The sequence below is a fragment of the Hirsutella rhossiliensis genome (assembly GCF_020360975.1).
Source record: "Hirsutella rhossiliensis strain HR02 chromosome Unknown scaffold00009, whole genome shotgun sequence".
NCBI lineage: Eukaryota > Fungi > Ascomycota > Sordariomycetes > Hypocreales > Ophiocordycipitaceae > Hirsutella > Hirsutella rhossiliensis.
In genome coordinates, this window is record NW_025408675.1 from 2,496,611 (window position 1) to 2,524,277 (window position 27,667).

Here is a 27,667-nt window from a genome sequence, read left to right on the forward strand (position 1 = left end):
AGCGGGACTCGAACCACGGGCCCTCCGCCCGGGCTTATAACTATCACGAAAAAGATATAGCCGCCTATTAGATATAAGCGACAGCGTTAATTAACGTATATAGTATACGCGATATATATACCCTACTAAAATAACTTACTACCTTAGTCCTTTAAGAAACGCTTTTATTTCTTAATCTAAGCTAGGTAAGCTATTACTTCTTTTAATGCTTTTTTTACTTTCTATTCGTTTAAATTAATCTTTTACTATTAATTTATAATATAATAAACTAGAAAAAAAGGAATATTAGTAAAAAGAATAATAAGAAAGGAAAGGATAAAATAAATAAGCGGACGCTATATTATAACTATTATAAGAACGGCTTATAAAGGTATATTTAAAATACTAATTAAAACGCTCGCCGACCTTATAAGTTAGGCCTAACTAAATATAATAGGAGTAAGGTATAATTTTAATACTATAGATCTCGGTTTAAGATACTAGCTTTAATTATTAATATAATTTATTAGAATTATAAGAATAAGATTTTTAAATATAACTAGATATACTATTAATAGTATATCCTAAGAAGGATAAAAGATAAAGGACGATTATACTTATATATAACGCGATAAGGGTATATTTATATATAGTAGCTAAGGTAGTAGGTTTTAAGGATAAAACTAAAAGAAGGGGAGGCATCCTATTATAACTACGGTCTAAGTAAACCGCGGGGGACTAGTATATATTACGAGGATACGTAATATAGGGAGTAAGGAATATTAGATAGACCGATAGGCTAATTAAGTTTAGAGCGATAGGTTACTCGAGCGCTTTAATGCTCTACGGCTAAGATCGTAGGATCGCTCTAGCGCTTTAGCGCTCCTAGGTAACGGGATTACCCGGTGCTCTTAGCGATCTAAGGAAGCTCTTAAGATATATAAGGAAGGAACGGAATACTCCTTTAAATAGATAGCTCGATAGCTTTTAATATAACTATTACGATCTCTATTATAATCTTATCTTTAATTCCGATTACTTAATTACTTAGTTATACTCTATAGTCTATAACCTCTAACTTATTATTAATATAATATACTTATTATTACTTAAACTACGCCTTATTATATCTATTAATATAAACCCCTTAATAGGTTTATCCCTTATAAAGTATTAATAGTTTTAAAAGTATTAAGAGTAAATAGTATATAGTTTAAGCTTCCTATCTACTCCTTTATAATAAGAAAATTTAATTACTATAGTTAAAATATTAATACTTATTTCTAGATAGTATACTATTAAAAGGTATATATCTTTATAGTATAGTACTTTTAGTTATCTATACGATATAGCCTCTTAGTAAAGTATATTCTTAAGTAGATAAAAGTCTTTATTAATAGGTTAATCTATATTATCGTTTAAGTTATTAAGCTTAATACCTTTAAGGCTATATAGGTCCTTATAAGTTTTATTTTTTAGCTTCTTTTTCTTATTATTTATAATTTTACTAGGCTAAGCTCTAGTAAATATAAGGAGTAGATAATAGCTTAAGAGGTAAATACGATATTACTTAAAAGGAAAAACGTCTTTATTATATATAATATTAAAGGTTTATAAAACTAAAAGGTTATTAGTACTAAGGACTAGCTTTCTATTAATATTTAAGGGTTAGAGTTTCTACTTTAAAACTAGAACGGTATTATACTACTATAGGAATATCTTTCTAATTAGACCTCGCTAATAGCGAAGGGAAGAAGAAGTAAATATACCTTTTAAACCTCCTTATTATCGTTCCTATTAAAATATCGACCTATTACGCTACTATATAGCTACTTATATTAACGCTAATATTCCTACGATATACCTTCGGATATAATCTTCTATCGTTTATAAAGATAGTTAAGGAATTCTATCGCTATTAGCTAATTAAGTCTTTTAATTACGTCTATCTAAGGACCGCTTTCGGTAGCGCTATAGTATCTAAGTGCTTATTAGTAAATAAATTCCCCTATTACGCCGAGGGAAACGCACATCTTCTATTTCCTTAATATCCGGGCGATATTAATCTTGGTTCCGTCGGCGTAATCCGGCTTAAGAAAGCGTATATCCTTTAGTTATTTACGAAGGGCGGCGCGCTATCTAGCATCGAGAGCGCCTGGTTTTATGATCGTCTATTTCTCTTTCTCGCGTTAAGCGAATCTTCGTAGGAAGTCGGCATGATGTGCGGCGTGCCTGCTGTTTCGTTGTTTGACACCGACGGTGGGTGCCATGGTCGACTCTGCCGTGGAATCAATCGGCAGAGCGGGGGAGTTGTTGGTGACTGGTAAGAGCGATGGGAGGAGGTTGACCGAGTTTGTTGGATAGGATGGGCGGGGTAGCTGGCTTTTAAAGCCAGCATACTACGCCCCGGGGTCCGCTGACATCTATTTTGGTGAAGTCAAGAAACGGACTTTTGCCCTCAGGTCTCAAGATGGAAGACGAAGGAAGCGGGTGCGCGCCAAAATCGGCTTGGGGGCAGCGAGCCGACTGGCCGTCATGTGGACGGCGTGCCCCCTGACTGGGTTGCTGACAGCTACGTACCCTGACCCTAGCCAGGTAGACTGTACCTCGGGGCGGCTCCGCCTCACTGTCGAGCCCACCAAAGGTGACGGCACGTCCCACCCGATTCGGTGGGCCCAATAGCGCTTTCTATTATTAACCTGTATTTAACACCAGTTAATTCCCACTCTCAGCTACTGTCCAGTAAGGAGGGAAGAAGGAAGCATTGTTCTCTATTAACCTATAGGCTTCCTCTAAGTGGTAGAAGAGAGGTCCTTTGGCTTGTTTAACAATAGGGCAAAGGCACGATGCAACGATGATCAGATGGTTGGGGGCAGACGAAGACGTTGGTCAATTGTCACATATACTTCGGATGTGTGAAAGGGTATTCCTTGCTTCCATCCTTAATTCCAATTTATCCCGTTTCATCAAGCGACTTGCGCTCAGGGCCTCCTGATCATCTGTACGTGACCATGGCATCCTCGGATCTGACGGCATAATACCCCGACTTCACCCCCGGTAGAAGGCAAGGATCAGCAGACGAATCTAAAGGCGTCGGGGCGATGCTACGAAGTAGTCTCCGGAGATTGCCCGGTGGTAGAAGGATAATTACCAATAATCGAACTAAGGGTGGGTGCTAAGCCCCTAAATTCTATGAGTTTACATTATACTGCTCTATCTGGGTAGTCAGCGTGACGAACGCCCTCGTACTGTAGATAGATGGGCGACCAGGCTTTTGCTGCGCTTTCTTTTACTATACAATTCCGCATTCTCTCCCCCTTCCCTATCATTGAGTTGCCGGCGAGTCGGAAGTCTGTTCTATCACAGCTCCTTGTGTGAATGAGACCAGGCCTTATCTGTGCGGGTACCATTGTAAGGTCATCGCGTCTTGCATTGACAATAGCAAAGTTCTCGGTAGCCGCTGCCCATCCACCTCGCTCATGTTGCATTGCGTCTCGTGGCTTTATCGACCCGGCCCTCTTGGATTCGTCTCATCTGGTTCAAAACGGCTGCAGTACGCTTGGCGGGCTTGTTCTTCTTCCAGTCGTAGAATGCAGCCACCAGGCTGGCACCTTCTTGCTTGTAAAAGGATAGCCGATATCTAGATTTGTCGCGAAGGTTGATGCCAAACTGGGCGTTGGGCAGGAAAAAGTGCCAGAATTTGCGCTGGGGGTGGCTTTCATTCCACCTTTCGACCATGTTGTCAAAGCAAGCCTGGTCACGGACGCAGCACTCCATGACGCTTGCGGACGTGAAGAGTTTGGACGTAAAGTCTAGCTGCATGTGCGGCGCGGTGTGCGCCTGACTGAAATCGATGAGAAGACCGCCACGATAGTTGTCTTCGCGGACATCCCAGTTGACAATGCCCAGTCGGCGGTTCAGGGCCTTGATGTCGCGCTTCATCCGGGGCAGGTCGTTGAATACAAAAGGCACGTCACAGCCTGGGATGTATTCTTTGACGATGCCTCGGATGGGGCGACCCTTGGTAGCGGGCCGGCGATGCCAGAAATCCTGGCATCCTCGGCGGTTGAGCTCGACCTCTTGATCTGGGCGGAGGAGAAGGTAGCCGTAACAGCGTGCGGCAAGGTCCTCTCGACCAACCTCTTTCAGCCGGCCATAGGCGCGGCACTCGCAGTAGAACGGGTCATAGTTATTGATGATTTCATCTACGGAGACCAAGCCGTGATTGAAGAAGGTGGGCGGCGCCAGCTCGCGGTGATGGGTGAAACGGAACTATCGAGAATGTTAGAGTCCGAAGCGGCAACCGATTCGAGGCGGCGCAAGTAAACGCACGAGTTTGACGGCATATATTTGGCCGTCGATCTTGGCGCGAAAGACTTGGGAGTGAAGCCCTGCCCCGATGGGCTCGAGAAACTCGATGTCGCGATGCGCATCATGGCGGAACTTGAATGGCGCAAGCTTGGTTCCCTGGCACCAGGCAAGGGTCGTGCCGCCTGCATAGCATGGTTGGAGGCAATCTGGCACTGTTCAGTCGGCGGACGACGAGGGCATTCCCGGCTGCTTTTCCTCAATCTGTCTTCGCAGCCTCTCATCAGTTCGTCCGGGGTTCGACGCTCGTGATACAAGCCCGCATCTCAGGCCGGACCGTCATTTTTCCTCTACGAGTACTACCTAATCAGTTGTCAACTCCAGGACCAAAAGAGAAGCAAAGGAAGGCGCGTCTGAAAGGGTGTCTGGCACGTTCTGTAATTACGGGGTATAATTACGAGTAATACTATTTACACTTACACATATCTCTGTCCGCACTTAAGACCCATTTTTAAGATAATTACCGACAGGGACCCCGCCAGCAAGACGTCGACACCCGTCTGTAACTTATAAGCGCCCTGCAATGGTCGATGCGACCACCCCAGAGCCAACAGTTGTCACCATGCATAATAATATGCAGCGGCAGTGTCGAGGTAGGCAGCAATGAATCTTTGCCAATGGACGGGCTGCCGTCAGGCTTTCTAATCATACGCGTATGGTTTAATTAAACCATATATTGCCCATATATTGTCAATAAACCTATACCATACTGAATCAGCCGTATGACCATATATGGCCATACGCGGTGTAAAGTTCCCGAGGCTGAAATGCTTGGCGAGTGGATGGGTGCAACTAACGTTTGGTGAGGTTTTACCAAGTTGCAGAACCTTTGATGATTCAAATTGCATGGACGTGTTCTCCTCGCGCAGTGGGACATTAGTGAAGATAGCGCGAATACGTAGATCGTGTCCTCGAACCTGCCAGATAAAAACAGTGGATTCCTCATGAATGCGGCGAAAAGAGTGTAGGGTAACCAACGTTGCTTAGATTGTCACGGTATGTCACCCAAAAACATAATTCGGAAGCTAGGAATAGGTTGCGTGTAGAACTGAAAATGCAATAGCAGACCCAAATTACATTAGGGATATTTGAGTTGATTCTCATATGCCGTTCAATTCGTGCATTCCGCGGTGAGTTCGCTCCTTGGGTTGTTTGCCTGAGAAAAATATCTCCATCGTAGATGGATAACGTCGTAACTGCCACGGGTGTCATGAGCAATGACGTCATTTCTCGTATGGGCAATATATGGTTTATTTCACCATATGAGAATAAACCATACACCATAAACCATACGGGTCCGTATGGCGTATGGCGTATGGTTAGAAAGCCTGGCTGCCGTGCGCCCATGATGAGACGGCAAACACCGACCCTCAAACCAATCCTGCCGCAAGCGCGCGCTCCCAGGTGCTCCTGATGTGGCCTGATATCGAGGGGCGTTAAAGCGGCTGAGTTTGCTTGCGAGAGTGGCAGGGTTCCCGGCAAGAGGGAACAAAGGTCATGCCTGGAGGTGAGCACTGGTCGGTTATAAAGTCTTGTCCTTGTGGCCAGCATCTTCCTTGCCCTTCTCCCAGCAGTCATTTCGTCTCCACACTACGCTTATTGCGATAGGGCCTGACCAACAACGCATTGCGCAAAGTAAGCTAGACAAGATTTCCAAATAAAAGAGCATCTACACCCCATTTAGCAGCGTTCATCGTGTCAAAGAGAGAAGACATACTCCTCCTTGCGTAAATGCATGTCCATCTCTATTCTTAATATATTGAGCTAGTAGGGGACCGCTTAGATTCCTTCTTGGGGAAGGTTGCTATTAAGAAAGGGGCCGCTTTCTGCCTTTCAGCTTAATGATGCCTCTACACATATGAGGGCTATATCTATAGATATAGCAGGGGGGGGGGGACGGTCAGCTTGACCACATACTCCTAGCGAGAACTACAGCCACTAGGATCAATCCTCGAGCGGCTCCATCTACACTTCCGGATGCTGCCCGGTAATTGGCTTTATCTCTGATAATATATCTATCCACCTATATCACAGGTAAAAATACTGAATTCTCTTGGGAGGCCTGATCGCGGAATATACCTGATCACCTCTATGGCAAATTGGCTGGCAGACGGGCTGCCTGCGCTGCGTAACGGAAAGTCCTTCGGAGAAAAGGTACCCATAGTTATATACTTCCCTAATAGAGGAAGAGCAGATCTATTTCTAAGTCCCTCTACTCTAATGTTCCGGTGGGGCATGTAACTGCAGCCGCTTTGTGATCCTAGTGGGCTGCAATCAGTGTGACGAGGGCATCACCAAAACAGTAAGTCAGTAAAGCGCTCATCCACAACGGGCAGCAAGATTGTCACAAGGCCACGAAAACTTAGCTAGACCACGCATATCGCATGCTAACCTTCCAGCTGCCCACGTCATTGACTGCAAGGGGGTTTCAAAAAGACAACTTCCCATCCATTTTGTGACCCCACCCAGCGCCTTTGAAGAAGACGTTGACATGATACTAGCAAAAGAGTTAGATTAGTACCTTACCTAGAATTCCAATAATTCTGCTATAAGAATTACCCTTATTCCCCTCTTGGGCCTACAAATCTTTGTGTCTGTACCATCTTTCGCGCCTCCAAAACACCCTCTTTACTTTACGACTTGAAACGCATCCGCATTCCTGTCTCCCGCTCCTCAGCCTCTGTCTCAGACATTCGTCAGTAAAGGCATGATGAATGCCGAGAAGATTGCGAGGCAGCAGCCTCTTGACGGGGCGACGCAGACGCAGCTTGTTGGGCAGAAGATCAGGGAATTTGTGAAGGACATGGGCTTCTCCCTTCAGCAAAGCTCTGTGACTCGTGACCTAGATCTCGAAGACAAGGTAATGCACAAAGTTGCGGAGTTGAAGCTCTCCGATGCTGCATTCCGGCCCCTGCAATATCTTCACCAGCCTAGTTGCTTGTTTGCTTCCCTCTGCCACCAACACCTTTCAATGAACGTCAAGGTAATCTCTAGTGTTCACTGTACGTATCCAGGCTGATTTGTATGCAGTCTAACAAGTCCCTAGGTATACATTGCCGTGTATGCAATTTTGACCATTGGAGCCGATGATCTTCTAGTCGACGTACCAGAGATGCGCACATTTGCCCTGAAATTCGGCAAGGCAGAGCCCCAAGGCCACCCTCACTTAGATTGCCTTGCACGTCATCTGACAATCGAGACTCCCAAGTATTTTGGAGACTCTGGAACGAACATCATCATCGGCTCCACCCTCGACGCCATCAACGGCCTTGCATTAGAGGCGGCATTCCCAGGAGGGTTTCCAAAAGCGACAGCCGGATTTTCTTTGTGGATGCGGGTCGAAAATGGGTATGGGGCCGCCTTTGGCTATTTTCTATTTCCTGAATGTGAGTTTCCCGAGCGAGAATGTCTCGCAAGTTACGTGCAGATTGTACCAAACTTGCGCGATATCATATGCTATGTGAACGACATTATCTCCTTCTATAAGGAGCGAGTTCTTGCAAAGGAGAACAGTCTCATTTCCAATCTCGCCCAGGAAAAGGTGTGCAGCGACTTGGCAGCTCTGGCTTGGACAAGTGACCACACACTGTCTCTAGACAGAACTATTCGGAGGTCGCTAAGCTCGGAAACAAAGGTTTTAGAAGCCTATCATGTGTATATGCTTGGCTACATCGAATGGCATTTTCGTGTTGGAAGGTACAAGTTGGACCAAATTGGGTTGAGTCTGACTTAGGCCTCAACTAAATGTTAAGAAATAAGGAAGGGCAATTACATAAATCTGCTACCGTAGCACACTGTGTTACAGGAGCATTCCGTGTTCCAGGGCGACTAATTCCTTAAAGGCTGAGTGGGGGACTGTAGTGCTTGTGCCTAAATCGAAAAGGTCAGCAACATGGCATGGTTAGAGAGTACTTGTAGATAAAAAAGGCTACATTCACGAGGGTAAACCCTTGCTTCCTAGGAAACTAGAACAAGATACTCTCTACTTCAGCCTATAGCGCTAAAAGATTGACTGCTAAACCAGCACAGAGTGTACTGTTGTGCTGGACCGCTCTTGGTCGGCTGGTTAATTAGGCAGTTTGGTCACCGGCAGTTAAAGAGTTTAAGAGCGAGGTCGGCACAACCCACACAGTCTCTTCTCCATGCAAAGGTCCACCCCAATTACTAACGAAGCTGCCACCGTGCTTGTGCATAAATGACTCGCTGCTTGCAATCTCCCAACCTTGGCCACATTATGAGCCATCGGACACGCAAACAGAGCGCGACTTGTTCCTTCTCTTGCCACTCCTTGGGCAGGCATCATGAGACTCGCTTTATGGGGTTGCTTTGTATCCACGTGTCTGGTAGCCGCCGTGGCGCCCGGGTCAAGTCCCGAGGCCATACTATCGGCCCCTCCCGGCCGAGCTGCTGCCAATGATGGGCGCGGCGAAGCGAAGCCGGCCGACGCGGCGGAAAGAATCTCGGACAAGATAGCCGCCTTGCCGGCCGACGACGAGTACTACTCGCTCGAATTGGTCCCGCCCCAGAGCGAGACAAGCCTCGCCAAGTTGCGGCAGCGCATCGACAGCGCGAAGCAAGACGGACGACTGCTCTTCGTCAGCGTTACCTGGCGTATTGGCAACACGACGCCGGAGCAGTCACTGGAGTTCGCCGAGCTGTGCCAGCGCGAGCTTGGCGTCACGGCACTGCTGCACATGTCGGGTACCAACATGAGCACTCAGGAGATGGACAGGACGCTGGAGGATGTAAGGGCTCGTGGCATCCGAAACATCTTTGCCGTCCGCGGCAACCGATTGCCAGGTGCCGAGAACAGCGCAGTGCCGCAAGCCTTTCCCTGGGCTGTCGACCTGGTGCGGCACATACGAGAGAAACACGGCGACTACTTCTGCATCGGCGTCGCGGCCTACCCCGAGGGCCATTTCAACGCGAGCGATGCGCGAAGCCAGAGCCTTGAACACGACCTCCCCTTCCTCGCGAAAAAGGTCGAGGCCGGCGCCGACTTTGTCATCTCGCAGCTGTTCTTCAACGGCAGCGCCTACGATAGTTTCGAGACAAGACTGAGGGAGTATTCTAACGCCTTTGCAACCATCCCCATCTTGCCCGGAATCCTGCCCATCCAGAGCAAAAGTTCGGTAGAATTTGGCGCAAGGCTGGCCCATGCGACGGTGCCCGACGACCTCATAAGCCGGCTAGATAAGTTCGAGGGAAACAAGGACAAGGTCCGGGACGAGGGCGCCAACGCTGTAAGCGAGCTGGTCCAACAGGTCCGCGCCACGCAGTGCAGACATGGCGGTCCTAGGGGGTACCATTTCTTCAACGCGAACGAGGGCAAGTCCGTGTCGCTCATCCTCGACAAGTCCAACATCGTCCCGGGGCCTGGCAGGTGCAGCAACCAAGGCGCGCTTTTTGGTTGTCGCAGCACCGACTCGGCGGCGACGTAACCGACGACGGTGGCAGATGTCGTCGCTGGCCATGATTGCTGCGATTGCACGGCGGGGTGTTGGTTCTGCCGAGTCTGCGCACATGGTTTCCATATAGAAAGGCCTGCAATCCATTGTGCGAACACCTGTGTTGCGAGTCATTAGAAACCAGAAATATGACTCGGATTCCAATTGCAAGCATCGCCACGCAGGTGGTCGTTGGTTGAATTGCGTATCGGACGACACTATTCGTAGACTACTGGTACTTACAGTACATACATATAACTGAAACTTCACTCCAGCACCCAGAAAGCCCTGCGTTTTCTCTGAACCCGGGCGACTCACAGTGGACGGCTCCGCTGGCAGTGCAAACGGGTGCTGTAGGACGAGGCTCCAAGGTGGGGCATCGGCCGTCGGCGCTTGGCGATGCCGATGGATGTACCGAGTAGCGCCAACCAAATTTCTCGACGGCAATTTTTCCCCTACAGCGTCGCCATCGTGACGGCTTCAACACCTCGCCAAACCCCCCACGACAGCGGCGAAATGGCAACCCAGCCCCCCCGGCGGAAGCAGGCCCCCCCAAAGCTGGGCAAGACCGAGGTGCGCCAGCAAAAGAGGAAGAGGGACCACGACGACCTGCAGGCGCTCGAGGCCGCCGTCGCCAACCTCGTAAGGCCCTTTCTTTTCGCCTCCCATCGCATCACCTGTGACTGACCTTCTCCAGGGCCCCAAGTCGACCGACATCCAAAACTTCTCCGACCTCCCCCTCGCCGAGCCCACCGCCGCCGGCCTCAAGGCCTCGCACTTCCAGTCCCTGACCGACGTCCAGCAGCGTGCCATCCCCCTCGGACTCAAGGGTTGCGACATCCTCGGCGCCGCCAAGACGGGCAGCGGCAAGACGCTGGCCTTTCTCGTCCCCGTCTTGGACAAGCTCTACCGCGCCCAGTGGACAGAGTTCGACGGCCTCGGCGCCCTCATCATCTCCCCGACCCGCGAGCTCGCCGTCCAGATCTTCCACGTCCTCCGCAAGATCGGCCGGTACCATGCCTTTTCCGCCGGCCTCGTTATCGGCGGCAAGAGCCTCAAGGACGAGGCCGAGCGCCTGTCTCGCATGAACATTCTCGTTTGCACACCCGGCCGCATGCTCCAGCACCTCGACCAGACCGCCGGCTTCAACGCCGATAACCTGCAAGTGCTGGTCCTCGACGAGGCCGACCGCATCATGGATATGGGCTTCCAGTCTGCCGTCGACGCACTCGTCGAGCACCTGCCCAAGACGCGTCAGACCCTCCTCTTCAGCGCCACCCAGAGCAAAAAGGTCTCCGACTTGGCCCGCCTCAGCCTCCGCGACCCCGAGTACGTCTCCGTCCACGAGGCCGCCGCCACCGCCACCCCGACCAACCTCCAGCAACACTACATCGTCACGCCCCTGCCTGAAAAACTCGACAACCTCTACGGCTTCATCAAGTCGAACCTCACGAGCAAGATCATCGTCTTCCTCAGCTCAGGCAAGCAGGTTCGCTTCGTCTACGAGAGCTTCCGCCACCTCCAGCCCGGTATCCCCCTGCTCCACCTCCACGGCCGCCAAAAGCAGGTGGCGCGCCTCGAAATCACCTCCCGCTTCACCGCCGCGAAGAACTCGTGCCTGTTTGCCACGGACGTGGTTGCCCGCGGCATCGACTTTCCTGCCGTCGACTGGGTCATACAAGCCGACTGCCCCGAGGACGTCGACACGTACATTCACCGGGTCGGTCGGACGGCTCGCTACCAGAGCACTGGCCATGCCGTACTCTTTCTTGATCCGAGCGAGGAGACCGGCATGATCAGGAAGCTCCAACAAAAGAAGATTCCCATCCAGAAGGTCCACGTCAAGGAAAAGAAGAAGCGTGACATCAAAGACCAATTACAAAACATGTGCTTCCAGAACCCAGATCTCAAGTACCTCGGGCAAAAGGCCTTTATCAGCTACACGCGAGCGATCCATCTGCAAAAAGACAAAGACGTCTTCAAGCTCAGCAAACTCGACCTCGACGCCTTTGCCGCAAGCATGGGCCTGCCGGGGACGCCTCAAATCAAGTTCCAAAAGGGCGAGGACGTGAAAAGGATCAAGAACGCACCGCGCGCAGGCATGTCGGGTGGGTCCGAGTCGGAATCGGACGCGGACGACGAGGGCGTGAAACTGAAAAAGAACAAGAACAAGAACGAGGTCCGGACAAAATACGACAAGATGTTTGAGCGGCAGAACCAGGATGTGCTGTCCAGTCACTACTCGAAACTCGTCGTGGACAGCAGTCAGGGTGACCAGGCCCAGCGAGGTGACGATGACGACGATGACGAGTTCCTCCAGGTCAAGCGGCGCCTAAACGACGACGACCTGGACGCAGAGTCCAAAAAGGCAGACGTCAGCGCCGCAAAGGTCATCGAGGGCCTCGGCGGCGACGAGCCATACGTGGTGGACTCGAAGCGGCGCGAAAAGGCGCTGCAGTCCAAGAAGAAGATGCTCAAGTTCAAGGGCAACCCGACCAAGCTCGTCTTTGACGACGACGGCGCCGCCCACGCCATCTACGAGCTGCAGGACAAGGACGACTTTGAGCAGCAAGGCCCCGCGCACGAGCAGCGGCAGCGCTTCGTCGAGAGCGAGGCGGCACGCGTGCGCGAAGCCGACGTCGACGACAAGCAGCTCGCCAGGCAGCGCAAGCGGGAGAAGCGCGACCGGCGAAGGGCCAGGGAGGCCCTCGAGCAGCAGGCCCTGTCGACGGACGAGGCTGGGCCCCCGCCCGTGCTGGGCGGCGCCGACGTCGACGGCGGTAGGCAAGACGCGCTGGCTTTGCTGCGGTCGCTGCCCTTGGCCGGCGCCGGCGCCGGCGAGTCCGGGGCCGAGGAGCCTGAGGCCGAGCCGCCGCGGAAAAAGGCCAAGAAATGGTTCCAAGACGACGAGTCCGACGGCGCCAAGAACGGCTGCAGCAAAACGAAGAAGACGAGCAAGGCGGGCAAGGTGTTCGAGGTCGACGAGCAGCCCGAGACGCTCGAGGGCCTGGAAGCCCTGGCCACGGGGCTGCTGGATGGGTGAGACGCGCGTGGACCGGCGGCGGCGTCTGGACAGGATATATACCCCCCCCGTCGCTCCGAATGTCTACGCTACATATGGCAAAAGGGCTTCACCGCGCTGGTTTTTCTTGGAAAACGGAGTGCAGTCGCAGATACATATCAGCGGCAAAGTTGGGGAAAATTGCAATATCTGGACATGTTTCGGGGTCGAGGCCCGCTAATATGAGTGCCATCCTTGCTTCAACTGTTGGAGAATGAGCCTCTCCCGCTTCCCTTTTCTCCCAACGCCTTGTGCAACAGCCGCATTGTAGGTATCATTCGTTCCCAAAAGCAAAACAAGAGCAGAAATTCCGTCGGTCAAACAGCAACCGACCCTCTCTGTTCGCCGTACTCCTTCCTTCCGCGTCGACTCGGCGTGTTGGTCACTGCCAGCCCCCTTCCCCTCCGGCGAGCTCATCGTCGCCGTCGCCCAGCTCGACATTGTGCCCGTAGAGCCGGACGCGGTAAAAGCACGTGTGGTTGACGGCGCCGTGGTTGCTTACGGCCCGCACCACGACGTGATCCGTGTCGGCCCCCAGCGCCACCAGCTCGCTGCTGAGACGGTGCACGTGCACGCCGCCATGCAGCTCGGCGCCGGCGTAGACGAAGCGGCCGACCATGACGAAGCGCTCCGGCAGGTCGGCGGGCTTGTAGTTCCATCCGTCGACGCTGTCCTCGCCGTCGGCCGACGTAGGCAGGTGCGCCGCCGCAAAGTCACGCACGCGCTCGCGCACCACGGCGTCGTCGATGGCGGCGTAGAGCTCAATCTCGCGCGGCCGGGCGCCCGGCTCCGTCGTCGCCCCCGGCAAGATGTGCTCGACGACGAGGTGCTGCGGCACCACACGGTAAGCCAGCTGCACGGCGAGCGAGGCGCCGTGCGGGTTGCCGCGGTGGTTGCACGAGCGCGCCGCGCACCAGCAGTCGCCGTCGTCGTGCCACGGCTGCAGGGCGGCAATGTGCGGGTTCCGGGCGCGCAGGCCCTTTCTATGGGCCTTGAGCGTCGAGTAGGTTTTGGAGAAGGGGTCGTACGTGGCCGAGGAGTGCTTCGCGTCAACGGTGGCCCCGGCCGCGGGCGAAAAGTAGTTGACCTGGTTGCGCAGCTCCGTGTCCCAGTGGGCGTGGATCTTGCCCCTGGCCAGGGCCTCGAGGTTGATGTCGGCAAAGGCCTTGCGCAGTAGCCCGTTGACCAGCGCCGTGACTTCAGCGCCGCTCATGCCGGGAGGGGTGTCTCCCTTGGCCAGGTCGATGGACTCGCGCACCAACTTTTCGAGCTGCGGTTGGAGCTCGGCAAGCTCTGCCCGGAACTCGGAGAGGTGGCTGGAGACTTCGCTCTGCACGAGCCGCAGGTATTCGTCGCGCCCGACAAAGCGGCCTTGGTGCTCGTACTCTTTGATTTGCTCCTTGACCGTCTTGCCGAGGCGCTCGTCCCATTCGCGCTGCGACCCCGCAGACTTGATCTGGTCCAGAGCAGACCCGAGGCTCTGCTTGACCTTGGCGTCGTTTTCCCTGACCCACGTTTCCCAGAGCGTCAACCGGTCGACCAACTTGCTTTCGACTTTGCCTATGCTAATGTTGAGCTTGTTCGTAAACGCCGCGTCTCCGACCAGGCGCATCGCAATGGCTTTCCACTGCCGCTCCGAGCTCATCTCGTAGTCACCACCTTTCCTGTTGAAAGTCAAGAATGATCCGTCCTCGTGGATCAGATCACGCAGGGCATGCCAGAATTCCGGAGCAACCACGGGCTTGCCATCCTTGAGCTGCATATGCACGACTTTGGGCACAACAGCTTCTAGCTTCTCCAGAGACGCGTCGTGGAGTCTGCCGGCCTCGGTAAGCAAACGAAATGCCTGCTCTATCTTTTGAAGGTAGTCATCGATGTCCGAGTGGCGAGGGTCATCCGTCTCCCAGGAAGCCACGATGTCGTCCCAGCGATTGCGAGACGACCACGAGAGCGTGGGTAGTGAGCTTCTTATTTTCCTCGCGACGCCTCCTAGTGAGTACCACGGGGTGCCTCTCGCCACGGGCGACCAGAGGTCGTCGACAGCATCGGCTTTGAACCTGGCCATTCCCGCGCTCAGCAAAGCCAGTACCAAGACCAAGGTGAGTACGCCGGCAACGATGCGAGGAAGGATCTGCGTAGCTGACAGTATGTGCCGCCGCAGACTGGCGGAAACGACCGAGCTGTACAAGTCCACGAGCCGCTGCCCGGTGGCCTCGACCATCCAGGCCGTGGCCTTGACGTACGTCCAAGGGTTCAAAAGCTGCCACCAGTCAATAGCTGGTTCCTCTTCGAGCCCAGTGTTTGCACGTCTGTCGTCCCCATGACCAAGAAATCGCGTTGAATCGTGTTCCTGACTTGAGGGTATGTTTGAGACTGCAGTTGCTTTGGTTGCGCCGTTCAGCCACCGTCCAGTCTCTAGGTTGACCTCATTCCCGGAATCATCGTTTTCGGGTCCTACTTTCTTGGCATGATTGGCGACAGACGAGTCCTCGCCCGCATCCCGCCTGTTCGCGCGTTGCCGGAGTGGTTTCGGGTCCTGCGCCGCCGACGTAGAACTTTGCTGCTGTATCCTGTCCTCTGACTCCGGTGGGCTGGCCGGGCCCGCCCGGATTTGTCCAATGACAGACGCATTCCGGGTGCCCGCCATGTTGCTTGGAGCAGGTGTGTTGGTCCTTTCTCCTCGTCGCAAGCTGATGGGCTCGAAGGGCTGCTCTCCCTTGTCTTCCGAGTCGGCCTCATCCGCCCGTTCGGTACGTTCTCGATGCTCTGTTGCTGGCGCAGTGGAAGTTTGAGTCAGGGACATGGAATTGTTGGCTTCTGGCTTGCTTTGAGACTCGGAGAAATCGCTTTGCGCTGAATTCCGAAGGCGATGAGAGTGTAGGAAATTTGTAGTACGGGACTGAAACCTAGTGAGAGCGGCTCCAGTAGAGCCGAGCGCGCGGGTCGCTTGGCGAGGCGGTAGACTTCCGGGTGACGATGCTATCGTCGCATCCCCGTAGTAGTCGCTCTCCATGGCGAAGCTGCGGTTGTCGTCGATTTCACTCTCCTCGGTCAACCGACCTGTGAAGGGTCCAGGAAAAGTTGGTGCGGGGGCTTGTGCTCTGGACTTGACGTTGGCTGAGCACAGTCAGTTAAGATTCATATGGAGAGGCCTGCGCCATGAATGACTCACAGGCAGCCACCGAAACGCTGGCTAACTCATCCTCATCTGGGTCGACGCTTTCTGACTGGGCGCGGGAAGTCGATGGAATGTCATCGTGCAGCTCATCTTGGTCGCGGCGGATGAGGGCGTTTCTGACGGCGTTGCTCAGGTCTAGCACCTGGCCTCGTTGAAGTCCTCGGCTAGGCCGTGAGGGAAGTGGCTCTGCTGCAGCGCCGTAAGAGTACTGCCGGCGTGAGCTGGGGGTAGCCTTGAGGGCTGGCAAGTTTGGCTTTTGGAAAGGGGACAAGGCGCTCCGAGTCGGCGGTGGATTTTCTGGTTCTCGGCTGGCGATTCTGGGCTGCTGCCGGACGGACGAGGCCTTGGGCGGCATCCTAGCAAGGAAGATGGTAGATGGGGACGCGTTGGTGGATGCAGGTGAGCCTGAGCACGGGAGATGGGGAGAGGCGGTCCGAGGTGAGGAAATGGAGCTGCCGAGAAAACCGCGTTGGATAAGAGCGGGAAGCGGCTCTACCCGAGGGGCATGGCGTGAAATGAAGAGAAAGGGCCTCAGCGACTGGCCCTCCAAGCCCCGGACACGTCGAGTTCAAGTCCAGGCGTGGTCCGGGCGCCGGGCAGTTCTTTGTTGGTGAAGGGACGCGTTCAGCTGTTTGCAGCTTGTGCAGGCCGTGTGAGTGCCGGTGATCAACAAAGGGCATTTTGGGGCGGAGCCGGGAGAAGAGCCATGGGGTTGTCTGTGAATCGGCGAGGCTTGTGAGGCGTCAAGAGCGATTCGGGCAGTCGTCGAGAGTGAGGATCATGGGCCAAAGATGGGAGCTGGAGAGTGCTGAGAAAGAGAAATTGAATCTGCAGATGCAAGAGTATAATGCGTCTCAAGTGACTGGCTTCAAAGAAGGATGCTCGCTCGTTGTGACGCAGCTCTGGGCTTGTTTTGTCGGTGATGGAGGCACGCGCGACGGAGCTTGGCGAAGCGCGCCGAGGATTAGGCGGCGCAAAGACGTGATCACGTGCCCAAATGCCGGCGGCGTCCACGTGGCTGAGGGGGGGGAATGGACCTGTGGCTTTTGTGCGACAAGGTGCCCATAGACGTACAGAGTGGGGTCCGTGACGGGAAGCACTGTATTCGCTCCTGTACCAAGAGCCACAAGCCAACATTCAGGGGTAAGCTCGTTAATTTCATACCCCGCCATCCCATCAAACAATACCTCCCCGCCCTCATCTCCATCCGGCGTAGCTTCACCTGTCACCGCCCCTCTCCTCGACTCTTCTGCTCGTGAGAACACACACACAAAGAACGCGCGCACAATGGCTGTCGGAACAGTTCTCGTCACGGGGTGTGAAGCCCTTCAGCGCCGTCGCCCGCCCTTATCGCTAACGTCGTCCTGGCAGTGGCACGGGCTACATCGGCTCTTTTACCACCCTCGCCCTCCTCGAGCACGGCTACCATGTCGTCATTGTCGACAGCCTCTACAACTCGTCAAAGGTCGCCATCGACCGCATCGAGCGCCTCTGCGGCCGTCGTCCCGACTTCTACCAGGTCGACGTGACCGATGAAAAGGCCCTCGACGGCGTCTTTGCCAAGCACCCGGCCATCGACAGCGTCATTCACTTTGCCGCCCTCAAGGCAAGCCACCGAACCTCTTCCCTCCTTCGGACATGGTCGCGGATGAGCGACTGACACCAGCCGCCTCAGGCCGTCGGCGAGTCGGGCGACATCCCCCTCGAGTACTATCGTGTCAACGTTGGCGGCAGCATCGCCCTCCTGCGCTCCATGGAGCGCAACAACGTCTCCAACATCGTCTTCTCCTCGTCTGCGACCGTCTACGGCGACGCGACCCGCTTCGAGAACATGATTCCCATCCCTGAGCACTGCCCCATCGGCCCCACAAACACCTACGGCCACACAAAGTCCATGATCGAGCAGGTCGTCACCGACTTTGTCAAGGCCCAGCGCAACAATCTGCAAAAGGCCGGCAAGCCCTTTGACCAGTGGAACGGCGCCCTGCTGCGCTACTTCAACCCCTGCGGCGCCCACCCGAGCGGCATCATGGGCGAGGATCCCCAGGGCGTCCCCTACAACCTGCTGCCCCTGCTCGGCAAGGTGGCCACCGGCGACCGCGATAAGCTCCTGGTCTTTGGCGACGGTGAGCCCCACTGGACCCGGCGGGCACTCGTGTGAGCCACTGACTGACGGCGCATGCACGCAGACTACGCGTCCGACGACGGAACCGCCATCCGAGACTACATCCACGTTGTCGATCTGGCCCAGGGCCACCTCGTCGCCCTCAACTACCTGCGCAACAACAAGCCCGGCGTCAAGGCCTGGAACCTCGGCTCGGGGCGCGGCAGCACCGTCTTCCAGATGATCAAGGCGTTCAGCGCCGTCGTCGGCCGCGACCTGAAATACGAGGTTGTTCCCCGCAGGCAAGGCGATGTCCTGAACCTGACGGCCAACCCGACGCTGGCAAACAAGGAGCTCGGGTGGAAGACGGAAATTCCGATGGAAAAAGCATGCGAGGACCTGTGGCGATGGGTCAAGAATAACCCCCAGGGCTATCGACAAGAGCCCCCGGCAGAGCTGTTGGCGGCGATCAAGACCCCAAAGGCCTAGCTAGGCTTGGAGGGCGAGACGGAGCAGGGTCACGGAAGGTGGAGACGAGTCAAGAAGGCTTCATGTTTGGATGAAAGATGGTCAGGTGCCAAAGACGGTGACTGGAAAGGGCTCGGAAAGAAGCGCCCCCGACGAGGAATACGGTTCAATCAATCTGGAAAGGAGAAGACATGTCAATGAAGCTAATCACATTTGATGAGCAACTTTCCCGACGTCTTCCTGCTCTCAATGTCCGTGTGTGCCCTAGCAGCATCCTTGAGGGGATAGACATCGTGGATGACGACGTTGAGCTTGCCGGACGTGACGAGGTCGAACAGCTCCGACGTGTACTTTTCCAGGTCCTTGCGCTCCGCCACATAGCCGTAGAGAACGGGACGCATGAGCTTGACGTTTTTCTGGCCAAGTTGGAGTATGTTGACGGGCGGCACGGCCCCGGACTGGCCAAGTGTGAGGGCTTGGATCGGTGGAGAGGAATCGAACTTGGGCCGCTTACCGCGTTTCCAAAGGAAATGAAATGACCTTTCATGGCAATCATGGCCAAGCCGGCGTCAAAGGTGGCCTTGCCGACGCCGTCAAAGATGACATCGACGCCGTGGCCTTCTGTGATTTCCTTGACACGAGCGACAATGTCGTCGTTGCGCGAGTCGAGTACCCACCCCGCGCCGTTTTTGCGCGCCAGCTCACGCTTCTCTTCGGAGCTGGCGGTGCCGATGACCTTTGCGCCGGCAACGCGCAGCATCTGCACGAGAAAGAGGCCGACTCCGCCGGCGGCCGCGTGGACAAGGGCCCACTGGCCGGGCTGGACGTTGGCGGCCTCGCGGATAAAGGTCCAGGCAGTCAGGCCCTGCAGCAGCACGGCGGCGGCCTTGTCGAGGCCGAGGCCATCGGGGACGGCGACGGCCTTTGCGGCGGAGACGGCCGTGTACTCGGCGTAGGCGCCGGCGTCGGGATCGGCCAAGTAGACGACGCGGGTGCCCGGGGGGAAGGAGGGGCTAGCATCGGGGGCGGCGGCGACGACCTCGCCGGCTGCCTCGCGGCCGAGGGTCAAGGGCAGGACGGGGGCCGGGTAGAGGCCGACGCGGAAGTAGGTGTCGATGAAGTTGACGCCGGCGAAGCGGTTCCGGACGAGGAGCTGGCCGGGGCCCGGGGCCGGGGGGACGGGGACGTCGTTGTACTCGAGGACGTCGACGCCGCCCGTCTTGGAGATTTGGACGGCCTTGGCGGTGCTGGGGAGGGAGGACGATGATGCCATGGTGCTCAACTGGCGAGGGCGGGAGGATAACGTGGGCGGTTGCTGGGGGTGGTGAGGAGGAGAATGGCGTTGCGGGGGAGGGGGGGGGTGACGGCTCAACAGAGAGCGGGATAGGAGTGCGGATGGACTGCGGAGACGGGACAGTGCCATTTGCATAGATGCAAGGAGCAAGATGATGGATCATCAATCGCCGTGGCTCGGCGCTGACAAACTCGAGGCAGGTCAGTCACGCCTTATTAGTGGAGCTGCCGGCATCTTGACGCAACGAGAATAACTCGCAGACAGTGAGGCCAAAGAGCTTGATCCATCTACCATCTACAACGACGCAGCACTTCGCCCGCCGAGGTCTCGTGCAATGCCAAGGCAAAGAATCAGAGGAGGAGAGGGACCCGGAGGACAGGCTTGCGAGACTCGGCCCCACTCGGCGGCTGTCGGGATCGGAGGCGGCATTGAGCGCCGTCGGGAGCAAAGGGCGCGGAATCACCCGACCATGTGGCGCTGTACGGGCTACACACGGACAGTACTCAGGCTTAAAACCCTGCAGTGCCTGTACAGTAAGGCGTCGTGCTTAAAATAGAAGCGCAGTTGGATGTGGAGCGAAGCCGGGGTGGGCCGCGCAACCTGCTATGCGCTACGAGGTATAGCTGGGCGGTTCATGCTCCGCCGATGATGAATCCTGCAGGCCGGGAGGAGCATGCCCGGGAGGCAGTGCATGCGGCCGGCCAGGTGCCTGTTGCGTCCAGGTCCGGCTGCGGCGAGCTCGAATGTTGGGGACGAGATGGCGTGGTTCTGGGCGCGACTCAGGCATCGCTGTAGGTGATGAAATAGAGGGCAAACTGGAAACAGAGATGGCCGTGTCGGAAAGGCCAAGCAAGATACGAGGGAGTCGTGGATGCTTGTTGGCTGGGGAATCCACAACAAGCACAAAAGCTGGAGTACTACTAATGTAGGACGACAGGACCTCGTCATCAGAGTTGGCTTGGCCTACAGGGGTCGTCTGTACAGTACTGATTTATGAACCTCGAGGTAGGAAAGTAAGGCCAAAAAGACGTGGTGGATGTACGGATAATTATTAGTTTGTACGACAATTCCATCGTCTGCAAGGCATGGTTTCGAAACGCCCTGCCGATCGCTGCCACTACTCGAGTGTGGCTCATCGAGTGACGAACTCTGATAGAGTGGGGACCCCACTGTACAACAATGGAATTGTTGTTTAAGAATAAACCCCGTCTCTCTCTAATTCGTATTCACCTCGTGCAAATGCCACCTCCGCAAAAGAGGCTTTCAGAGTTCGCCGCCTGAACTGGCCTGGGGTGCCTACACAGCTGGCTTCAGAGGTCGCCGCCTGGACTGCCCTAAAGTACAGTGGGCTTCAGAGATCATCGCCTGAGCTGCCCTAAAGCTACAGTGGCCTTCAGCGGTCGGTCGAGTCTTTTGGGGCGTCGGTCAAGGGATCAAAGAGCAACCTGAACCTTAACCAAAGAGGAAGGAAGGCGTGCGCGATTCTCATCCCCAGTGCTCCCTGACCTCCAGACTTTTCCCCTCCTCCAGAGCCTCACTCACCAAATCTCGGCTCAAAGCATCGCACCCAGATGCAGCTTCGTCATCGTCGACGCGATACCCTGGCAGCAGCATTAACCGACGAACACGCTGCCGATCCAACACCCTCCAGTCCGCTGAGCTGAGCTGAGCTGACTGACCGACCCAGCCTCTGGCTTCTCTCTCATCCGCCTTCTATCCTCCAATCTTTCTCGCTTCGGCCTCCTTCTCGTCACTCACTCGCCGCCCAATGTCGCCTCCGCAATGTCGCCCTGCACCCCAAACGACCGCCAGCGGCGCATCATCCAGCTCTCCCAGCAATGGGACATAGTCCTGCCCCCGGCTCCCGCGCCGCTCACCCGTCCGCCGCACGCTCCATCGTTTCGGACATCGGCCGATGACCAGACGGCCGAGGACCTCATGCAGCGCCGCGCCGCCGATGCCGCCCAGTACCGCCCCAAGTCGGGCCTCCGCCACGCCTTTTCCTCCGGCAACCTGAAGAAGGGCAAGAACTGGGATCCCCGAGAGACCCTCGAGGTCCTGACCGCCTGGGTCGCCAATGCCGGCTCTCCTGGTGTGGCCGAGGCCCTCATCGCTAAGCTGGCCGCGGCCGGCGTCGATCTTGGCGCTTCGCAGAAGCACAAGACGGGCATCCTCAGCAGACGCCGCAGCGTCGACTCCTTTGAAGACCGCGCCCGCCTGCTGAGGCTCGCCGTCGATGGCAGGCAGTATGACCTCGCCCAGGTCCTGCTTCCTCACGCCGACTCCTTTGCCATCGACGCCTGTTTGCCCGCAGCCATCCGCGGCGGCGACACGGCCATGGTCGAGCTTCTCCTGGCCTATGGCGCCAGCGCGGCCCAGTCTCCCGATGGCCAGGACGCATTTCGCCAAGCGTGTGTCATCCACGGCCAATCGCACTTGATCAGCCTCGTCCTCCGCTCCGACGGTCGCCCCCCGCCCGCCTGGACTTCGGCCTCCATGTGCGACGCCGCGCGCGCCGGCTGTCTGGAAACCGTCCTGCACCTCAGCCGCTCCACCGCAGACGGCAACCACAACCAAGCCGAGGCGCTCAAGTCCGCCGTCAGCTCGGCAAGGCGAGACATTGCCCTGGCAATTGTCATGGGAAACCGACCCCCTCAAAGGCCAGGTCTGGACGAGGCCTTTCAGATGCTCCATGACCACTCGACCCTCAGCCCGTCCATGAAGCTCGACCTAGCGGAGCTTCTCTTATGCGCAGGCGCCGACGGCCTCGTCGTCGCCCAGGCACTTGAAAAGTCATATCAGTCTCATTCCGTCGAAATGGCAACCCTCCTGGCCGCCTACGGTGCTTCGGTGGAATACAACGACGCCGCCGTATTAAAGACGGCCATCTCGCGCGGACAGGTCCACCTCGTCGAGTCGTTGCTCCGCGATGGCGCCGTCCTCAGCCCTGCTCTGGCTTCGAGTTGCGTGCCGCTGATCGAAAAGCAAGCGCCATTCGACCAACGGCACGCCATTCTCAGCCTGTTGCTTCGCAAAGGCGCTAACGGCGTCGTCCTCGACGACATGTTGATTGACGCTGCCGAGGCGGGCGACATGAGCTCGCTGGACTTGCTGCTTACCCCTTACTTCTCTCTCCCACCCCACGCCTCTCCAAGCCCACACTCTCCAACTGCCCGGAACAAGCACGAGATTGCGTCCGTCGACCACAAATCTGGCGAGGCTCTCCGAACGACCGTGCTCCGCGGAGACATTGAGATGACGCAGACGCTCCTTGCCCGACACCCGTCGCAGCAAACGCTATCGGCCGTGTTCCCTTTCACCAGAAAGCTCTCCAACGTGGACCGGTACCAGATGGTCGAGTTGTTTCTGCAGAGATCTTTATCTGGCCCGTGTCTGCACGCCGCGCTCCACGACGCCATCAACGAGGATGTTTCCAAGAGGGACAATTCTCTCATCAAGTTGCTCCTCCGCTATGACGCAGACGTCAACTACAGCCAGGGATCGGGCTTGTCCTCCCTCATCAAGCAAAAGGATATGGAGCTTCTTGGTGCCTTGCTCCAAAAGGCGTCTCCGCAAACGGCTGCAGCTCGCATGCAAGACGTGATGCAGGTTTCTGACCACCGGGTGCGTTACGACATGATGATCTTGTTGCTCAATGCCGGGGCCGTGATTGGGGTCCAGGAGGTCGCCACAGCCTTGCTCGGAGCACTGTCGGAAAAGCCGGTCGACATGTCTCTTCTGCGCCTGCTTCTTCGAGAAGGGGGTGCTGATGTTAACCTCCTCGACGGCGCCGTTGTGAAGCAGGCCGTTGTCAATCCGGATCCCAAGGTGCTCGAGGAGGTCCTCGGTCAGGGAACACCGTCGGCCTCGTCAATCACCCACAGCCTCAGAGAGCTGGTGCCTCTGTCATCCACTGAAGGCAAGGCAAGAAAGCTGAACATGATCCTGTCCAAGTCGACGCGCCAGGAAGATCTCAGCTGGGTGCTCGTTCACGAAGTACAGTCTGTCGCTCGAGGCAGTGCTGAAACAGCGTCTCTGTCCACGCTGAAACGTCTACTTGCCTCCGGGGCAGACCCAAACGCCTACAACGCCGCCGCTCTTTGCCACGCAGTCATTGCGGCAAAGATGCAAATCGTTGATATCCTGTTCAACTGCGGCGTACCACCGAGCCCGCCAGCCTTGGGCGCTGCCCTGCCGCACGTGCTTCGCATCCCGGAGCCGATGGAGCGCTTGACCCTGGCGAAGAAGCTGGTACAGGCCGGTGCCAGCCCCCTCGAGATCAACCGTGCCTTGACGCATGCCATCTCTACGTATCCAACCGACATATCCCTCCTTAGTGCCCTAGCTGCCGGCGCTGACACTTCCGATGGAGAGGCACTTGGTCTGTCCGCATCCATGGAGTCTCCCCAGGTCATGGATCTTCTGTTGGCTCGGTCAAAGTCCTCGGTCGAAGTCCGAAGCTCCGCCCTAGCCAAGGTCATGGGAATCAAGGACCGCGTTGCACGAGGCAAGATGGGCCAGAGTCTCCTGGCTGCTGGTGTTTCGACCGAATCGACTTCTAGCGCCCTGTTGATCGCTGCTCGCGACGGAGACCTTATGCTTGGCGACGTACTCATAGCCCACGGTGCCAGTATTACGAGCAACGACGGCCAGGCCATTGTCGAAGCTTGCCGTGGGGGGTCCGTCGAGGTTTTGGGCGTGCTTCTGAAAGCAGATGCGGATACAAGCATGAAGACCTTACTGGCAGGGTTTCAGGCCGCAACAGAAGTTGGCAGCCTGGGCAAGCGTGCCGTCATCTTTGAACATCTTTTGAAGAGGGGTGTCAGCGGCGAAGCGGTCGATGCTCAGCTGGAATCGGCTGCGAGGAGCGGGGACGATGGTCAAGCAGTGCTCAATGTTCTCCTCGCCTCGGGGGCTGACCCCAATTTCAACAATGGAGAATGCGTGGTCCTGGCTACCAGGAGTGCATTCGTTGGGAGCCTTGACCTTTTGCTTGGCCTGTCGCATGAAGGACGAAACCGAGTAAGGACGGGACATGCACCAGAGGCATAGTATCATCGTACTGACATGGTTGAGCAGAAAAGGGTGTCGCAGCTGAATCTCGTCAGGGCTCTCAAGGCTTGCTGGGGCCTGGAGCGCGACTCTCGATACCGCGTCGTTTGCAGCCTCGTAAAGGCTGGTTTACAGGTAACTGAGGACTTGCACACGGCACTCAACGATGCCGTCAATGAAGAGGACCCCGAGGAGCGCCTTATACGGCTACTGCTCAACCATGGCGCATCTCCCTCCGCCAACGGATGCAAGACCTTGGTAGACGCCGCGCGAAGCATGTCGCCCTCATCCTTAGCCCTCCTCCTTCAGCGAGAGCTGTCTAAGGAGGATATCACCCAAGCATTCAGCCAAGCATTCGCATCCAACAATTTCGATGACTGGTTCACCGAGGTCGGGATTGAGACCGCAAAATTGCTCCTCAGCAGAGGCGTACACGCCGAGGCTTTGAGCTGTGCACTGGTTTCGATCATGAAAAGGTCGACGCCAGAGTCGAGGGACTTTGCTAATCCTTTCTTCGACCTCTTGATGGCACACGAACCCGACGTCGACTACAACGACGGCGAGCTCCTACAGCAGGCTGCCTCGATGGCAGACGTGCCCTGGACGGCGAAGCTTCTCGAATGTCACCCATCGGCACACGCCCTGTCGGTGGCCTTCCAGTGCATCTTCGACACCGTCCTCACCCAAGACGGTGTTTTGGACCTCTTCAAGATGTTTGCAGAGTACCAGCATGGCGAAGTTGGGATTGACGTCATGATTGGGCTTCCGGGGTCCGAGCCGGTGCTCGTACGAGCAATCAAGCAGTATCCAAGATCGACGGCCGTTTTGAGTACTTTGTTGGATGCAGGCTTTTACCATGACCAGGCAACCACCTGCAGCATTGGCCCCGAGATGGAAGAGGAAGAGGTCACGCTGCTGCTATGGGCCATTGCTCAGCCACAAAAGCGTGTCAGTTCAGCGGTGATTGAGCTGCTTGTCGAACGCGGAGGTGAGTTGCCGTTACACTTATTTTGACGTGAGGGTTTGCTGATCATGTACACAGCCAAGGTGAATGCGGAAGCAAGCATGTCGCGAAGTACGCCACTCATGATTGCCGTACAATCAAAACGACCGGATCTCGTGAAGTTGTTGCTTCTCGAAGGTGCAGATGTCGACGCCCTCGATTCTCAAGGAAGAACGCCTCTTTCCATGGCGACCAACATGGGCGGAGACATTGCCGTGCAAATGATGACCAGTCTGCTGGCGGCGGAACCTGCCAGAGACGACGGGTCCCTACACAACGCCGCCAGGGATCTAAACTATGCAGCAGTCAAGATCCTCGTGCAGTCGGGCCATGATCCCGACTTCCCGAGCCCGTTGCATGGAGGGAGAAGCGCCCTCGGCGAGGTCTGTCTTCGCGGATCCGACGCTGGTGAAATGACGGCGGAAAAGGAGCGAACCATGCAAAGGGTGATGGCCTTTCTCATCGGTTCAAACTCCGACCTGACGCTTGAGTCAAACGGCAAGTCTTTGCTGCATCTGTGCTTCGACGCGGCGGATCCCGTCGTGACAAGCAGGGCGCTGCTTAAGAGTGGGATGTGGAAGCATGTCAACAAGCCGTTCAACCACCTCGTCTTCGAGGGGTACACGTACTCTCCCACAATGTACATCTCGAGAGCCCTGGCCCCTTCGAACTCCAACGCCGAGCTGCTTTCGGTGCTACGTGCCAGCCGAGCAACGGATGTCTTCTACGCCAACGAGGGTCCTCAGCCTGACGGCGCCGTCGGACTGCCTGAGGACATGGAAGTCCAGGAGCGAGCACGTAAAGCCCGCCTGGCGCGCATGGCGGAGGATACCGAAGACTTTTCCATTGCCCTGGCGCGCAAGCGAGAGATTGCCGGCGTTGAGCAGCAGATTGCGGCGCAAAAGGCGGAAATGGACGACGCTCGCCGCAGGAAGCTTCATGGCGAGGAAATCGCCTCGCTCCGCTCCCGCGCCCAGCTCGAGGAGTCGATTGCCGGTGCCGCCCACCAGCGTCGGCTGGCGGAGCAACACGCAATCGCCGACGCGTCCATCGGTCGGTCGCGGGCGCTGGCGGCGACGGAGCTCGAGGCGGCAGAGTCGCGGCAACGCAAGGCGCTCGAGTGGGAGACGAAGCTCAACACGGAGCGCACCGATAACGCCCGCGCCCTGAGCTCGATCCGCATCAGCGAGCGGCAGGAGCTGGAGAGAGTGGAGCAGGGAGCCGAGGCGCGCATCAAGAACCGCCTCGAGGCGCAGCGCAAGCTCGTCGAGAGCCAGGAGAAGCTGGCCAAGCGGCTGGCCGACGGGCAGCCGGGGGGGGCGGCCATGGGGAATGCGAGGAGGCAGATTGGCTACGTGACGGAGCTCAACTGATGCTGCTGTCTGCCTTGTATTCCAAAGAAGATGGGGAAAATCTGCATTGAAGGCGCTACATGGAAGTCTTTTGCTACCTTTGGTCCTGGATACTTCGGTGGGCGAGTTCTGGATAATTACCGTCAGATCTGAATTGCGGAGGTGACGGGACGATCACGTGCAAGGACTCCGAGGTCAGGGGCCGAGGGAACTACCTCATTTTCCCCCTTGAAGCGGAGATCTTGATCGGCTTCAACACACACGGAACAGATCAATCAACATCTTCAAGAGCCTCGTTGGGCTCATCCATCCGATTCGTGTATTGCCCTACTAGGCAGGCCGCAGATCAACCGTTCTGACA

At 55.8% G+C, this 27,667-nt stretch overlaps 8 protein-coding genes across 8 annotated transcripts; 5 read left to right on the forward strand and 3 right to left on the reverse strand.

Moving 5' to 3' along the window:
* Window positions 1-3,456: 3,456 nt before the first annotated feature.
* HRG_08207 (kinetochore sim4 complex subunit FTA2 domain-containing protein) lies at window positions 3,457-4,771 on the reverse strand (the record flags this gene model as incomplete). Its single annotated transcript, XM_044866678.1, has 3 exons — window positions 3,457-4,251; window positions 4,312-4,472; window positions 4,768-4,771. 3 exons carry the CDS (start codon window positions 4,769-4,771, stop codon window positions 3,457-3,459), a joined length of 960 nt encoding a protein of 319 aa, XP_044718567.1.
* A 2,547-nt stretch (window positions 4,772-7,318) lies between these two features.
* Window positions 7,319-7,967, forward strand: HRG_08208 (trichodiene synthase; the record flags this gene model as incomplete). The annotated part of the gene is made up of 4 exons (XM_044866679.1): window positions 7,319-7,330; window positions 7,394-7,695; window positions 7,765-7,888; window positions 7,944-7,967. 4 exons carry the CDS (start codon window positions 7,319-7,321, stop codon window positions 7,965-7,967), a joined length of 462 nt encoding a protein of 153 aa, XP_044718568.1.
* Window positions 7,968-8,648: 681 nt separating this feature from the next.
* On the forward strand, window positions 8,649-9,788 carry HRG_08209 (methylenetetrahydrofolate reductase domain-containing protein; the record flags this gene model as incomplete). Its single annotated transcript, XM_044866680.1, has 1 exon — window positions 8,649-9,788. One exon carries the CDS (start codon window positions 8,649-8,651, stop codon window positions 9,786-9,788), a length of 1,140 nt encoding a protein of 379 aa, XP_044718569.1.
* A 522-nt stretch (window positions 9,789-10,310) lies between these two features.
* Window positions 10,311-12,837, forward strand: HRG_08210 (DEAD/DEAH box helicase domain-containing protein; the record flags this gene model as incomplete). Its single annotated transcript, XM_044866681.1, has 3 exons — window positions 10,311-10,436; window positions 10,492-12,183; window positions 12,232-12,837. 3 exons carry the CDS (start codon window positions 10,311-10,313, stop codon window positions 12,835-12,837), a joined length of 2,424 nt encoding a protein of 807 aa, XP_044718570.1.
* A 400-nt stretch (window positions 12,838-13,237) lies between these two features.
* On the reverse strand, window positions 13,238-15,502 carry HRG_08211 (spindle pole body-associated protein sad1; the record flags this gene model as incomplete). The annotated part of the gene is made up of 1 exon (XM_044866682.1): window positions 13,238-15,502. The coding sequence occupies one exon, from the start codon at window positions 15,500-15,502 to the stop codon at window positions 13,238-13,240; it is 2,265 nt and encodes a 754-aa protein (XP_044718571.1).
* A 1,818-nt stretch (window positions 15,503-17,320) lies between these two features.
* Window positions 17,321-18,626, forward strand: HRG_08212 (NAD dependent epimerase/dehydratase family domain-containing protein; the record flags this gene model as incomplete). Its single annotated transcript, XM_044866683.1, has 4 exons — window positions 17,321-17,349; window positions 17,405-17,639; window positions 17,709-18,159; window positions 18,223-18,626. The coding sequence occupies 4 exons, from the start codon at window positions 17,321-17,323 to the stop codon at window positions 18,624-18,626; spliced, it is 1,119 nt and encodes a 372-aa protein (XP_044718572.1).
* Window positions 18,627-18,808: 182 nt separating this feature from the next.
* HRG_08213 (zinc-binding dehydrogenase domain-containing protein) lies at window positions 18,809-19,878 on the reverse strand (the record flags this gene model as incomplete). The annotated part of the gene is made up of 2 exons (XM_044866684.1): window positions 18,809-19,063; window positions 19,120-19,878. The coding sequence occupies 2 exons, from the start codon at window positions 19,876-19,878 to the stop codon at window positions 18,809-18,811; spliced, it is 1,014 nt and encodes a 337-aa protein (XP_044718573.1).
* A 1,803-nt stretch (window positions 19,879-21,681) lies between these two features.
* On the forward strand, window positions 21,682-27,327 carry HRG_08214 (ankyrin repeats (3 copies) domain-containing protein; the record flags this gene model as incomplete). Its single annotated transcript, XM_044866685.1, has 3 exons — window positions 21,682-24,921; window positions 24,979-25,939; window positions 25,994-27,327. The coding sequence occupies 3 exons, from the start codon at window positions 21,682-21,684 to the stop codon at window positions 27,325-27,327; spliced, it is 5,535 nt and encodes a 1,844-aa protein (XP_044718574.1).
* Between the last annotated feature and the right edge of the window lie 340 nt (window positions 27,328-27,667).